At 66.5% G+C, this 14139-nt stretch overlaps 2 protein-coding genes and 1 long non-coding RNA gene across 3 annotated transcripts; 1 reads left to right on the plus strand and 2 right to left on the minus strand.

Annotated features, from left to right (window-relative positions):
• Nucleotides 1-267: 267 nt before the first annotated feature.
• LOC309891346 lies at nucleotides 268-3405 on the minus strand. Its single transcript, XR_014319504.1, has 3 exons — nucleotides 3265-3405; nucleotides 2033-2116; nucleotides 268-414 (listed from the first exon to the last, which is right to left on the minus strand). It is a non-coding gene; the product is annotated as an uncharacterized lncRNA (long non-coding RNA).
• A 5025-nt stretch (nucleotides 3406-8430) lies between these two features.
• Nucleotides 8431-12259, plus strand: NDUFB7 (NADH:ubiquinone oxidoreductase subunit B7). Its single transcript, XM_082785704.1, has 3 exons — nucleotides 8431-8592; nucleotides 10196-10364; nucleotides 12053-12259. The coding sequence occupies exons 1-3, from the start codon at nucleotides 8481-8483 to the stop codon at nucleotides 12144-12146; spliced, it is 375 nt and encodes a 124-aa protein (XP_082641830.1). The 5' UTR covers nucleotides 8431-8480; the 3' UTR covers nucleotides 12147-12259.
• A 100-nt stretch (nucleotides 12260-12359) lies between these two features.
• LOC309891344 (very-long-chain enoyl-CoA reductase-like) lies at nucleotides 12360-14045 on the minus strand (the record flags this gene model as incomplete). Its single annotated transcript, XM_082785703.1, has 3 exons — nucleotides 12360-12686; nucleotides 13336-13381; nucleotides 13812-14045. 3 exons carry the CDS (start codon nucleotides 14043-14045, stop codon nucleotides 12559-12561), a joined length of 408 nt encoding a protein of 135 aa, XP_082641829.1. The 3' UTR covers nucleotides 12360-12558.
• Nucleotides 14046-14139: the final 94 nt, after the last annotated feature.

Raw genomic sequence — 14139 nt, forward strand, 5'->3', positions numbered from 1 at the left:
CTCTTTATTGGGTCTGGGGGGGTGCTGAGCTCCTGGGGGTCCGGGGGGGGGTCTGGAGGGGTCCCTGGGGTTCCAGGGGGGTCCTAGAATTTGGGGGGGGCTCTCCCAGACCCCCCCCGCCCCCATTAACCCTTTAGTGCCCACCACTCCCCATCTCCCCCCTATCTCTTTATTGGGTCTGGGGGGGCGCTGAGCTCCGGGGGGGGGTTGGGGGAGTCTGGGGGGGTCCGGGGGGGTCGTGGGGGGGTCGTGGGGGGGGTACCTGCTCGGCCGCGGTCTCCAGCACCAGGAGCAGCCCCCCCTGAGCCGCGCAGGAGCCTTCGGCCTCGCGCCATCGCCGCCCGGTCGCCGAGAAGTGATAGCAGCTGGCCCCAAACGGAACCCAGCCGGGGGGGCACCGCGGGCACGGCCCCACTGCGGGGGGGTTATAGGGTCAGGGGGGTTGTAGGGGCACGGGGGGGTTGTAGGGGCACGGGGGGGTTGTAGGGTCAGGGGGGTTATAGGGGCACGGGGGGGTTGTAGGGTCACAGGGGGTTGTAGGGTCGGGGGGGGTTATAGGGGCACAGGGGGGTTATAGGGTCAGGAGGCGTTATAGGGGGTTATAGGGTCAGGGGGTGTTATAGGGGGTTATGGGGGCATGGGGGGGTTATAGGGTCAGGGGGGTTATAGGGGTATGGGGGGGTTATAGGGGCACAAGGGGTTATATGGCCATGGGGGGGTTGTAGAGTCAGGGGGGTTATAGGGTCACGGGGGGGTTATAGGATCAGGGGGGGTTATAGGGGGGTTCTGGGGGCATGGGGTGGTTATAGGGTCAGGGGGGGTTATAGGGTCACGGGGAGGTTATAGGGGGTTCTGGGGGCATGGGGTGGTTATAGGGTCAGGGGGGTTGTAGGGTCAGGGGAGGTTATAAGGTCAAGGGGGGTTATAGGGAGTTATGGGGGTATGGGGGGTTATAGGGGCACAGTGGGCATCAGGGGTTATAGGGTCACAGGGGGTTATAGGGGCACGGGGGGTTATAGGGTCATGGGGGCTATAGGGGCATGGGGAGTTTATAGGGTCGGGGGGTTATAGAGGCATGGGGGGTTATAGGGACATGGGGGTTTATAGGGGCATGAGGAGTATCAGGGGTTATAGGGTCGGGGGGTTATAGGGTCACAGGGGCTTATAGGAACACGGGGGGCATCAGGGGTTATAGGGTCACAGGGGGTTATAGGTGCCAGGGGGAGTTATAAGGGGGTTATAGGGTCATGGAGAGGTTATAAGGTCATGGGGGGTTATAGAAACATGGGGGGCAACAGGGGTTATTGAGACATGGGGGGGTTATAGGGCCATGGGGGTTATAGGGGCATGGGGGGGTTATAGGGGCATGAGGAGCTATAGGGATTGGGGAGTTATAGGGGGGGGCATCAGGGGTTATAGGGGCCCAGGGGGATTATAGGGGGTTATAGGGGCATGGGGGGCGATAGGGGTATGGGGGGCATTGGGGGTTATAGGGGCATGGGAGGGTTGTAGAGGCACAGGAGAGTTATAGGGGATTATAGGGACATGGGAGGCATGGGGGGTTATAGGGGCCCAGGGACGTTATTGGGTCACCAGAGGTTATAGGGACATGGGGGAGCATCAGGGGTTATAGAAACATGGGGGGGTTATAGGGCCATGGAGGTTATAGGGGCATGGGGGGTTACAGGGGTATGGGGGGCATGGGGGGTTATAGGGGCATGGGGGGGTTATAGGATTGCGGGGTTATAGGGACATGGGGGGGCATGGGGGGTTGTGGGGGCGCCAGGGGTTATAGGGTCACAGGGGATGTTATAGGGTCACGGGGGGGGGTTATAGGGACATGGGGGGGTTATAGGGTCACAGGGGGGGTTATAGGGTCACGGGGGGGTTATAGGGTCACAGGGGGGGTTATAGGGTCACGGGGGGGGGGTTATAGGGTCACAGGGGGGGTTATAGGGACATGGGGGGGTTATAGGGTCACGGGGGGGGTTATAGGGGCAGGGTGCTGGGGGTGTCCCGGGGGTGGTCTCACCCGCGGTGCTCCTCAGGGCGACCACCTCCTGCTGCAGCTGCTGCTGCTGGGCACGGAGCTCGGCCAGGGCCTGAAACAGGGGCTCTGGGGGGGGCGGGGGGGGTCAGCACGGAGCGGGACCCCAAATGGGGGCAGGGACCCCAAATGGGGGCGGGGACCCCAAATGGGGACGTTTCACACACGGCTCTTGCACGAGGATCTCACACGAGGGGCTCACACGAGGGGCTCACACGAGGGGCTCACACTCGAGGGGCTCACAAGGATCTTGCACGAGGGGCTCACACGAGGGTGTCACACGCGGGGGCTCTCACACAAGGAGCTCACACGGCTCCCGCACGAGGCCCTTGCACGAGGCCCTTGCACAAGGCTCTCAGCTCTCCCAGGAGGGTCTCACAAGGGTCTTTCTCACACGAGGGTCTCACACGAGACGCTCTCTCACACAAGGATCTCACAAGGATCTTGCACCAGGGTCTCACACGAGGGTGTCACATGAGGGTGTCACAAGGGTCTCACAAGGATTCTCCCACACGGGGTTCTCGCACGAAGGTCTCACACGAGGGTGTCACACAAGGGCCTCACAAGGGTCTCTCTCACACAAGGGTGTCACACATCTCACATGAGGGTCTCTCTCACACAAGCATCTTGCACGAGGGGCTCACACGAGGGTGTCACACGAGGATGACACAAGGGTGTCACAAGGAGCCTCCCACACGGGGTTCTTGCACGAGGGTCTCACACACGTGAGGGTCTCTCTCACACGAGGATCTCACATGTGGCTCTCACAAGCAGTTCTTCCACGAGGGTCTCACACGAGGGTGTCACACGAGGGCCTCACAAGGATCTTGCACAAGGGTCTCTCTCACACGAGGGTGTCACACACGAGGGTATTGCACACGAGGGTGTCACACACGGCTCTTGCACAAGGGTCTTGCACGAGGATTGCACGAGGGTCTCGCACGAGGGTGTCACACGAGGGTCTCTCACACACGACTCTCTCACACGAGGCTCTCACGCGGCCCTTGCACGAGGGGCTCACACACGAGGGTCTTGCACGAGGGTGTCACACAAGGCTCTCGTACAAGGATCTTGCACGAGGATTGCACGAGGCTCTTGGCTCTCGCACGAGGGTGTCACACACGGCTCTTGCACAAGGGTCTTGCACGAGGATTGCACGAGGATTGCACAAGGCTCTCACAAGAGGGTGTCACACGCGCCCCCCCCCCCCCACTCACGTGTTTGCACGCCGATGGCCGCGGTGCCGACGGCCGCCAGCACCCCCAGGGCCAGCGCCAGCCCCAGCAGCAGGCGCCCCCACGACCCCCCCGAGGACACGGCTGGCGGGGGGGGCGCGGAGACGGGGGGGGCATCTGGGGGGGGCACAGCTGGGGAGGGGGCGGGGGTGAGTGACCCCCCGGGGAAATACCCCCCGAGGGGGCAGATACCCCCCCATAGGGCAAATGACCCCCCCAAAGGGGCAAAGAGCCCCCCCATAGGACAAATACCCCCAAAAAATGGCAAATGACCCCCCCATAGGAAAAATCCCCTCCCCCATAGGGTAAATTCACCCCCCCAAGGGGCAAATCACCCTCCCCAATAGGACAAATGCCCCCCCCCATAGGGGAACCCCCCCCAGGATAAATGCCCCCCCCTCATAGGACAAATTCCTCCCCCAGGGACAATTCTCCCCCCCCCCCAACAGGGCAAATTCCCCCCCCCCCCCAGCAGGACAAATAACCCCCCAAATAGGGCAAATGCCCCCCCCCCCCCGGATAAATACCCCCCCGGGACAAATGCCTCCTCCTAGGGCAAATACCCCTCCAGTAAGGCAAATACCCCCCCAAGAGGAAAAATACCCCCCCGGTAGGGCAAATCCCCCCCCCCCAATAGGGCAAATAGACCCCCCCCAAGAGGAAAAATACCCTCCATAGGGCAAATCCCCCCCCCCCCAGCAGGACAAATGCCCCCAATAGGGTAAATTCTCCTGTCTCCAGGGCAAAATCCCCCCCCCCACGAGGCAAATCCCCCCCCCAAAGGGGCAAATCCCCCCCCAATGGGTGAAATGCCCCCCCCCAGGACAAATTCCCCCCCCGAGCATAAATGCCCCCCCCCCCCCCCCTCCCGTACCGGCGCCCCCCCCTTGGTGCTGGCAGGCCTTTAGGGGCAGGTGTGGGGGGGGCAGCGGGGGGGGCAGCGGGGGGGGCTCCACGTTCTCGTAGTCATCACTGGACAGGCGGGGGCGGCCTGGGGGGGGGGGGGCAGCACCGTGTCCTTGTCCCCCATCATGTCCCCGTGTCCCCCCCATGTCCCCATGTCCCCCCCCCCATGTCCCCATGTCCCCCCTGTTCCCCCCTACCTCTGTGTCCCCCCCGTGTCCCCCCCCTTGTCCCCTCCATGTGCCCCCCGTGTCCCCATTTCCCCCCCCGTGCCCCCCGTCCCCCTTCACCCCCCCGTGTCCCCCTGTGACCCCCCCCCGTGACCCCCCCCCCGTGTCCTCCTGTCCCCCCCCCCCCCATCCCCGTGCCCCCCCCCATGTCCCCCCCCCTCACCTCGGGGCTTCATGGCCGGGGCTGTTCAGGCTCTGCTGGGGGGGGGGCCCTAAAATGCCTTTGGGGTTGATGGGGGCAGGGACATGGCCCCGAGGTGTGTCCCCAGCCCTGTCCCTGTGCCCCCCCCAGTCTCCCTGTCCCCCCCCCGTGTCCCCATCCCTGTCCCTGTGCCCCCCCCGTCCCCATCCCCACCCCATGTCCCCATCCCCCCATCCCCATGTCCCCCCCCCATGTCCCTGTCCCCATCCCTGTCCCTGTGTCCCCCCCATCTCCCTGTCCCCCCCTCATGGCCCCATCCCCATCCCTGTGTCCCCCCCCTCGTGTCCCCCCCCCGTGTCCCTGTCCCCTCCCCGTGTCCCTATCCCCATCCCTGTGTCCCCCCCATGACCCCGTGCCCCCCCCATGACCCCCTGTCCCCATGTCCCCCCCCTCGTGTCCCCGTGTCCCTATCCCCATCCCTGTCCCCCCCCCTGTCCCCATGTTCCCACCTCGGGGCCACGTCGGCCCCGCAGACGCCACCCGCCCGCCGGTCACGGGCCACCACCCCCCAGTCACGGGCCACCACCCCCCCCCAGTCACAGCCACCTGGGGGGGGAACCGAAACCAGGGCGGGGCCGCGCCCGTCCCCACCCGACCCCGGTGCCACCCAACGGCCTGGGGGGCCCCGAGGGTCCCCATGGTCCCCAACGGTCCCCGGGATCAATGTCACGGGAGGTCGCCGATGTCCCCAAGGGTTCCCGGTGTCTCCCCAATGTCCCCAGTGTCCCTGTTGCTCCAACACCCCTCATGTCCCCAATGTCCCTGGTGGTCCCCCATGTCCCCGGTGTCCCCAAAGTCCCCCTTGTCCCCAGTGTCCCCATTGCCCCAGCGCTCCCAGTCCCCAGTGTCCCCAATGGTCCCAGATGTCCCCAATGTCCCCTGTGGTCCCCAATGTCCCCAGTGGTCCCCAATGTCCCTGGTGGTCCCCCATGTCCCCAGTGTCCCCAAAGTCCCCCTTGTCCCCAGTGTCCCCATTGCCCCAGCGCTCCCAGTCCCCAGTGTCCCCAATGGTCCCAGATGTCCCCAATGGTCCCAGATGTCCCCAATGTCCCCCGTGGTCCCTATTGTCCCCGGTGGTCCCCAGTGTCCCCAATATTCCTGGTGGTCCCCAGTGACCCCAATGTCCCCATTGTCCCCAATGGTCCCTCAATGTCCCCAGTGTCCCCCGTGTCCTCAATGGTCCCCCAATGTCCCCATTGGCCCCAAAGTCCCCAATGTCCCTGTTGTCCCCAGTGCCCCCAGTGTCCCCCTGTGGTCCCCAATATCCCTTTTGTCCCTGGTGTCCCCAGATGTCCCCAAACGTTTCTCCTGTCCCCATTGTCCCCAGTGTCCCTGCTGGTCCCCAGCCAATGCCCCCAGTGTTAAACTGACGCCCCCCCCAGCCTGAATTTAGCAAAAAATTCATTAAAAAGCAAGGAAACGGCGCTGGGTGCCGGGCGGGGGAGCTCCTCCAGCAGCCACACGGGAACATCGAAATTCCTGTTCTAAATGGGGTCGCAGCTCAACCTGCAGCGAGGAATATTTATCAAAGACATATTTGAAAAAGGGAGAAAAGGCGTAAAAGCTATAAAAGCTATAAAAGGTAGAAAAGGCGAGGAAACGGCGCTGGGTGTGCGGGGAGTCTGCGCCCCACTGAGCACACACCAACATCAAACATCCGAAATGCACAGAGCACGGCCTGGCATCCTAAAAACGAGTCTGCCCGTACAGACGGACAGGCAGGAAAGGTAAAAAACAAGCCTTGAAATTGCGTGACTCCCTAAACTCGAGTACACCTACACGTGTGTGCGATCAGGAAAGGTAACCAACAATCCTTTAAGCTCCACGACTTCACAGTCTCCATTTTTCCACTCCTTTTCTTGATTACAAACAAGTCTCCGTTTTCCGTTCCCTTTGCCCAATCTGTCTCGCTTCAAGTCACGCAGCTCGGCCTTCGGGCCCGATGGATCCCGTCCTTCCCAGATCGAAGAAAAGCACACCCAGCTCCTTCTCAAGGCCGTAGGGCCTGGGCCAAAGGCATGTCCTGATTTAAAGATCAAAGCCGAAATTTCTTTAAGTGGTATATTCTTTATTGCAGCGCTGGATGCACGGGGGATCCTTCCGCCTATCGTGCATGTTCGAAGTGACAAACTATCTCGTGTTTATACAGCGAAACAATGAATATTCAATTAGCACCTATGCATATTCATTACCTAACCCCGCCTACCCTCGCTTCGTATGCTAATTAGCTTATCAGTCCTTGCGCTTGCGCAAAGCCTTCCAAGAATTGTGGGCCGGGGTCTCCGGGATGTGGGCAGTGGTCTCTGGGAGGAAGGCCGTAGGTCTTCCTCGTGATGCACTTTCTTAACCAGTTGTTTTCCAGGCTGTAAAAACGCTGGGTTGGCTTTCGGTTTAACTGGGGGTCGGCGGATAACAGGATGCCTCAGTTACCAGGACACAGCAGACAGCTGACTCCAGTTATCTCAAGTCTCAGCCTGACTGAGTGTTAACGGATAATGGGGTGTTTGCAAATAACAAAATGCTTAAACGTAACAGAAGGTCTACGGATAACAAGATGTTGTTTACTTTGTCCCTGCTAACTTTTAGTCACAAGTTCCATTCTATCCTAAAGTAAGTTTATACAATATCAAACCACAAGCTTTATTCTACCCTAAAGTGAGTTTATACTATATCAGTCCAGGTCACCAGGGGTGGAACAGCAAAAGCCTGCCATGGCTGTAGCAGCAGAGGGGCGATGGCGTGGCAGAAGGACGGATAAAGGAGCCCGCAGCTCCCTCACAAACCCCACGTTTCCGCCTGTGGCCCCGCAGGGCTCTGTAAGGCCTCAGATTCCTCGCCAGGTGCCCAGCAATCCCACCGCCACCTCGGCCTTTCTCGTTGCAGAGTCCCCACGCCCTGGCCCTCAGTCCGGTCCCGTATTTCAGGCTCAGGAACTGATTGTGGAAAGGAGGCCGAGCTGTGAGGTGGCCGGGACAGTTTGTTCCCAAGGCCGGGTGATTCCCCGTAAGGATTCCCCACCCTCGGGCCCTGCTGACCCCACAGCCGCGCTCCCAAATCTCCCCGTTACCAACATCGGCCCTCCCCTTGGCACGAGTTATCACCCCGTACACCACGGCCCCCGATGGCCCCAGTGTCCCCACAGTCCCCCTGTCCCCAATGTCCCCGTTATCCACACACCCCTAATGTTCCCAGTGTCCCCAGTGTCCCTGGTGGTCCCCCAATGTCCCCAGTGTCTCCAAAACCCGCAGTGTCCCCAGTGTCCCCAAAGTCCCCCTGTCCCCAACATCCCAACACCCCAGTGTCCCCATTGTCCCTATTGGTCTCCCAGTGTCCCCAATATCCCCAGCACCCCCAATGTCCCCACTGTCCCAATGCCCCCAGTGTCCCCAAAGTCCCCTTTGTCCCCAGCGTCCCCAATGGCCCCATTGTCCCTGGTGGTCCCCTGATGTCCCCAATGTCCCCAACACCCCCGATGTCCCCTATGTCCCAACACTCCCAGTGTTCCCAGTGTTCCTCGTGTCCCCAGTGTCCCTGGTGGTCCCCCGATGTCCCCAGTGTCCCTCCCGCCCCCATTGTCCCCATCCCCGCGCCCCTTCCCCCCCCCGGAGGACCCAAGGCAGGGGGCGCTCCACCACCCCCGCGGCGCTCTATCCTCCCCAACTCTATGGTTCGGAGGGGCGAGAAGGAAGGGGCGGCCACTTCCGCCTCCTCCGCGCTTCCTCTTCCGCCGCGCAACTCGCTCCCTTGGCTTTGGTTCCGGCCGGGTCGGTTCCGCTCCCGGTTTCCCGCTTCCGCTTCCGGCGGCACCGCCCTTTCCGCTTCCGGTGGCGGCGGCGGGGGGTTGACGGGCAGGGGGGGCCGCCATGGGCGCGCACCTGGCCCGGCGCTACGCGGGGGGGGCGGACACGGAGCCCGACCCCCTGCAGATGCCGTCCTTCCCCCCGGCACTCGGCCTGCCCCGCAGGGAGCCCCGCGGTACCGGGGGGGGGGGGGCTGGGAGGGGAGGGGGGGGCACCGGGAGGGGGTGGGGGGGGCCTTGGGGGGGGGTCTGGAGGGGGTGGGGGGGGCCTGGGGGGGGTTAACGGGAGGGGGGCGCCCACTCGGCCCCGTGTCCTTGTGCCCGTGACCCCCCCGTGTCCTTGGGGCCCCCCCTCCCCCCCGGTTGTCCTTGTCCCCGCCGTGCCCCCCCCCACCCCCGTGTCCCATCCCCCCTTGTGGCCTCCCCCCCCGTGTGGCTGTACCCCCCCCCCCCCCTTGTCACATGTCCCCATGGTGCCCCCCCCCCCCCCTTGTCACCTCCCCCCTAGTGTCCCTCCCCCGTTGTCACACCCCCCCCGGTGTCCCCACAACGTCCCCCCCTTGTCACACGTCCCCACAGTGTCCCCCCCCCCCCCTCACCCCACGTCCCCACGGTGTCCCCCACCCCCCTCACACGCCCCCTCCCTTGTCACCCCCCCCCGCGGTGTCCCCATCCTTGTCACACAGCCCCCTGGTGGCCCCCAGCGTGTCCCCGTCCCCTGACCCTGTCCCCATCCCCTGTCCCATGTCCCTGTCCCCTGACCTCGTCTCCTGTCCCCTGTGTCCTTGTCCCCATCCCTTGACCCTGTCCCTGTGTCCCCATCCCCTGTCCCTATCCCCTGCCCCTGCCCCCATCCCCCTCCCCCCATCCCTTGTCCCTGCCCCCATCCCCTGACCCTGTCCCCATCCTTTGTCCCTGTCCCCATCTCCTGTCCCTGTCCCCTGACCGTGTCCACGTGCCCTGACCCTGTCCCCATCCCCTGTCCCCATCCCCTGACCCTATTCCTGTCCCCATCCCTTGACCATGTCCCCGTCCCCTGACCCTGTCCCTGTCCCCTGACTGTGACCCTGTCCTGTGTCCCCATCCCCATCCCCTGTCCCCGTCCCCATCTCCTGTCCCCATCCCCTGTCCCCGTCCCCATCCCCCGTCCCCTGTCCCCATCCCCTGACCCTGTTCCTGTCCCCATCCCCTGACCGTGTCCCCATCCCCTGTCCCCATCCCCTGACCCCGTCCCCTGACTGTGACCCTGTCCCGTGTCCCTGTCCCCATCCCCCGTCCCCATCCCTGTCCCCGTCCCCTGACCCTGTCCCCGTCCCCTGTCCCCATCCCCTGTCCCTGTCCCCGTCCCCATGCCCTGTGACCCTGCCCCCGTCCCCTGACCCTGTCCCCGTTCCCTGACCCCGTCCCCATCTCCTGTCCCCATCCCCTGTGACCCTGCCCCCGTCCCCTGACCCTGTCCCCATCTCCTGTCCCCGTCCCCTGACCCTGTCCCCATCTTCTGTCCCCATCTCCTGTCCCCATCCCCTGTCCCCTGTCCCCATCTCCTGCCCCCGTCCCCTGTCCCTGTCCCCTGACTGTGTCCCCGTCCCCATCCCCTGTCCCTGCCCCGTCCCCTGACCCTGTCCCCATCTTCTGTCCCCATCTCCTGTCCCCATCCCCTGACCCTGTCCCCGTCCCCTGACCCTGCCCCCGTCCCCTGTCCCTGTCCCCGTCCCCTGACTGTGTCCCCGTCCCCATCCCCTGTCCCTGCCCCGTCCCCTGACCCTGTCCCCCCCCCAGCGATGGTGGCGACCCCCCGGCAGCTGGCGGAGGGCCGTGTCCCCCTGGAGCAGCGCGACTTCTGCGCCCACCTCCTGCTGCGGCTCCTGCGCTGCCAGCGCGACGCCTTCCCCAACCCCTGGGCCTGCCGCCCCCTGCGCCACCACTGGGACGCCTGCCAGCACCACGAGTAGGGGGGGGCACGGGGGGGGGCACGGGGACACGGGGGGGGGACACGGGGAGGGGGGTGGGGACACGGGGAGGGGGTGGGGACATGGGGTGGGAGTGGGGAGGGGCGGGGAGGTGGGGACACGGAGGGGTGAGGGGGGTGACAGGGATGGGGGGAGACATTGGGGGGGCCATGGGGATGGGGGGGACATGGGGGGGGACACGGGGACAAGGGGGGGGACACGGGGACACGAGGGGGGGGCTGTGGGGACACGGGGAGGGGGGTGGGGACACGGGGGGGGAGTGGGGAGGGGCGGGGAGGTGGGGACGTGGGGACACGGAGGGGTGAGGGGGGTGACAGGGATGGGGGGAGACATTGGGGGGGCCATGGGGATGGGGGGGACATGGGGGGGGACACGGGGACAAGGGGGGGACACGGGGACGGGGGTGTGGGGACACGGGGAGGGGGGTGGGGACACGGGGGGGGAGTGGGGAGGGGCGGAGAGGTGCGGACGTGGGGACACGGAGGGGTGAGGGGGGTGACAGGGATGGGGGGAGACATGGGGGGGGACATGGGGACAATGGGGGGGGACACGGGGACAAGGGGGGGATGGCGACAAGGGGGGGGACACATGGGGACACGGGGGGAGCACAGGGACAAGGGGGGGGCTGTGAGGACACGGGGAGGGGGTGGGGACACGGGGGGGGGTGGGGACAAGGGGGGGGGACATGGGGACACGGGGGGGGGGCACAGGGACAAGGGGGGGGGACACGGGGACAAGGGGGGGGGACACGGGGACAAGGGGGGGCCGTGGGGACACAGGGGGGGGGGTGGAGACAAGGGGAGGGGGTGGGGAGGGGAGGGGAGGGAGGGGACGTGGGACACGGAGGGGTGAGAGGGTGGGGACACGGGGGGGGTAACAGGGATGGGGGGAGACATGGGGGGGACATGGGGACAATGGGGAGGTGGGGACAAGTGGGGGGCATGGGGAGGGGCAGGGAGGAGAGGGAGGGGACATGGGGACATGGAGGGGTGAGGGGGAATGGGGGGGCATGGGGGGGTGACGGGGATGGGGGGAGACGTTGGGGGGGCATAGGGATGGGGGGGGACATGGGGGGGACATGGGGACAAGGGGGGGTGGGGACACGGGGGGGGCATGGGGAGGGGCGGGGAGGTGGGGATATGGAGGGGTGAGGGGGGTGGGGGGGATGTGGGGGCATGGGGGGGGTACAGGGGGGTGAGGGGGGGCTGGTGGGGACATGGGGGGGGCCCGAGGGGGTGGGGACATGGGGACACGGGGGAATAAGGGGGGTGGGGGGGGCATGGGGACAATTTGGGGACGGGGGCAGGTTGGGGACATGGGGGGTGAGGGCGATGGGGGGACATGGGGACAAGGGGGGTGGGGAAATAGGGGCAGGTCAGGGCCGGGGGACATGGGGGGGGTGGGGACATGGGGACACAGAGGGGTTGGGGGCATGGGGGGGCAGTGGGGACACGGGGGGGGGAGGTGACACCGGGTGAGGGCAGGGACGGGGCTGGGGACACGGGGACACCGCGGCCACCCCCGGGGCTCCCCCACCCCTGCCCTGCGGCCACCTCGTCCTCGTGGTGTGGGGATGGGGTGACACGGGGACAGGGTGACAGGGTGATGGGGTGACAGGGTGACAGGGTGACGGGGTGACAGGGTGACAGGGTGCCGGTGTCCCCAGCTACGTGATGCGCATGAAGGAGTTCGAGCGCGAGCGGCGCCTGCTGCAGCGCCAGAAGCGGCTCCGGGTGCAGGAGGTGGCGGCCGCCGAGTGACGGGGACACCGGGGGGACACCGGGGGCCACCCTGGGGCCACCTGGGGACACCAGGGGACACCCTGGGGCCACCCGAGGCCACCCGGTGCCCCCCATTAAAGCTCCAGACCTGACGCCGTGCCCCCTGTCACCGCCTCGCGTCCGGCTGTCCCCTGGGTGGGGGGGACACACACACACACAGTAACGCCAGGCCACACGGGGGGGGGGGGGGGGGAGGTGACAGCGTTTATTGCCATCCTCGGGGACTTGGGGACAACAAGGGGGGGGGCCGCAGGGCGGCGACACCTCCCCCCTCACCGCCACACCGTGTCCCCTACGGGGTGGGGACAGCGGGGCCGGGTCCTCGGGGGGGGGTCGTGTTTGGGGAGGGGAGGGGGGAGGGGGAGGCCACAGCGGTGTCCCCCCCCCGGTGTCACAGCAGGAAGGGGACAATGGGGGAGCGCAGGGGGGGGTAGTCGCGGAACTCCCGCAGGTAGCTGCGGTGCTTGCCCTGCGCCCAGATGGCCATCTGCACGAAGCCCACCAGCGAGAACAGCGCCACTGCGGGGACACCGTCAGCGGGGGGGGGGCCGGGGGGGGCCGGGGGGGTGGGGACATCGGGGGGGGGGAGGGGACAGCAGGGGGAAGGGGGGCGTCGGGGAGGGAGAGGGGGGAGTAGGGGGGAGTAGGGGTGAGGGGGGCATGGGGATGTGGGGGGTGAGGGGGGAATAGGGGTATGGGGGGCGCATGGGGGGGCGCATGGGGGGGCTGGGGGGGGAGAGGGGGCATGGGGGGGGCTGGGGGATGTGGGGGGGGGGCGGTTGGGGATGTTGAGGGGGGGTTGGGGACACGTGGGGGAGAGGGGACATCAGGGGAATGGGGGCATGGGGGACATGGGGGTGTGGGGGGAGGGGACCCCAGGGGGACAAGGGGGGGGCAGGAGGCAGCGGGGGGGGGGCATGGGGACCCCAGGGGGACAGGGGACATGGGGGGGGGCGAGGGGACCCCATGGGGGGAGAGGGGGTGCTGGGGGGGGGGCAGGGGACATGGGGACCCCCAAAGGGACAGGGTCACTGTGCCCAGGTGGGGGCCTCAGAGGGATGGGGGGGGGGATGTGGGGACATGGGGGGGGCTTGGGGACACCGAGAGCTGGGGGAGGGGACACGGGGCGGGGGGGGGGGGACAGGAGGGGCCGTGGGGGGGCGCTCACCGGGCAGGCACTGCGTCATGATGGTGAAACCGATCCAGGAGCCGACCTGGGGGGGGGGCAGCACACATTGGGGGGGGGTCCTCCCCTAACACGGCCCCCCCCCCAAACAGCGCCCCCCCCCCCCCAAAGAGCAGTGCCCCCCCCAAACACGGATCACCCCCCAAAGAGGGCTGCCCCCCCCACTAAGCGCTGCCTCCCCCCATTGGGGTGCCCCCCCCCAAACACGGATCCCCCCCCCCCAAACACGGATCCCCCCCCCAACCAGAGGTGCCCCCCCCCCCAGCCACCCCACCCCATAAGCAGTGCCCCCCCCACCCAAGAGGGCTGTTCCCCCAAAACAGAGCTCCCCCCCCCTCCCAGGGGTCCCTCCCTCCCCCGAGGGGTGCCCCCCCTCCAAGGTGCCCCCCCCCCAAGGTGCCCCCCCCCAAGGTGCCCCCCCCCAAGGTGCCCCCCCCCCCGGGGTGCCCCCCCCCCACCTCGTAGGTGTAGTTGGGGCAGGACACGAGCAGGAAGAGCCAGGTGAAGGGGTTGCGCGTGGGGTAGGGGATGCGCCGAGCCTTGGAGCCTGGGGGGGGGGCACACGCGTGTGAGCACGGGGGGGGCACGAGGGGGAGTGTGAGCGTGGGGGGGGGCGGAGCGAGTGTGTGCACGTGTGGGAGGATGTGCGAGTGCAAGTGTGAGTGTGCACACGTGTGTGAGTGTGCATACATGGGGGGGATGTGAGTGCAAATGTGAGTGTGCAAATGAGTGTGAGTGTGCACACGTGGGGGGAGGATGTGTGAGTGCACACGTGTGCACACGTGT

This window comes from Aythya marila (assembly GCF_965140915.1).
Source record: "Aythya marila genome assembly, contig: HAP1_HAP1_SCAFFOLD_69, whole genome shotgun sequence".
In the NCBI taxonomy this organism is placed as follows: domain Eukaryota; kingdom Metazoa; phylum Chordata; class Aves; order Anseriformes; family Anatidae; genus Aythya; species Aythya marila.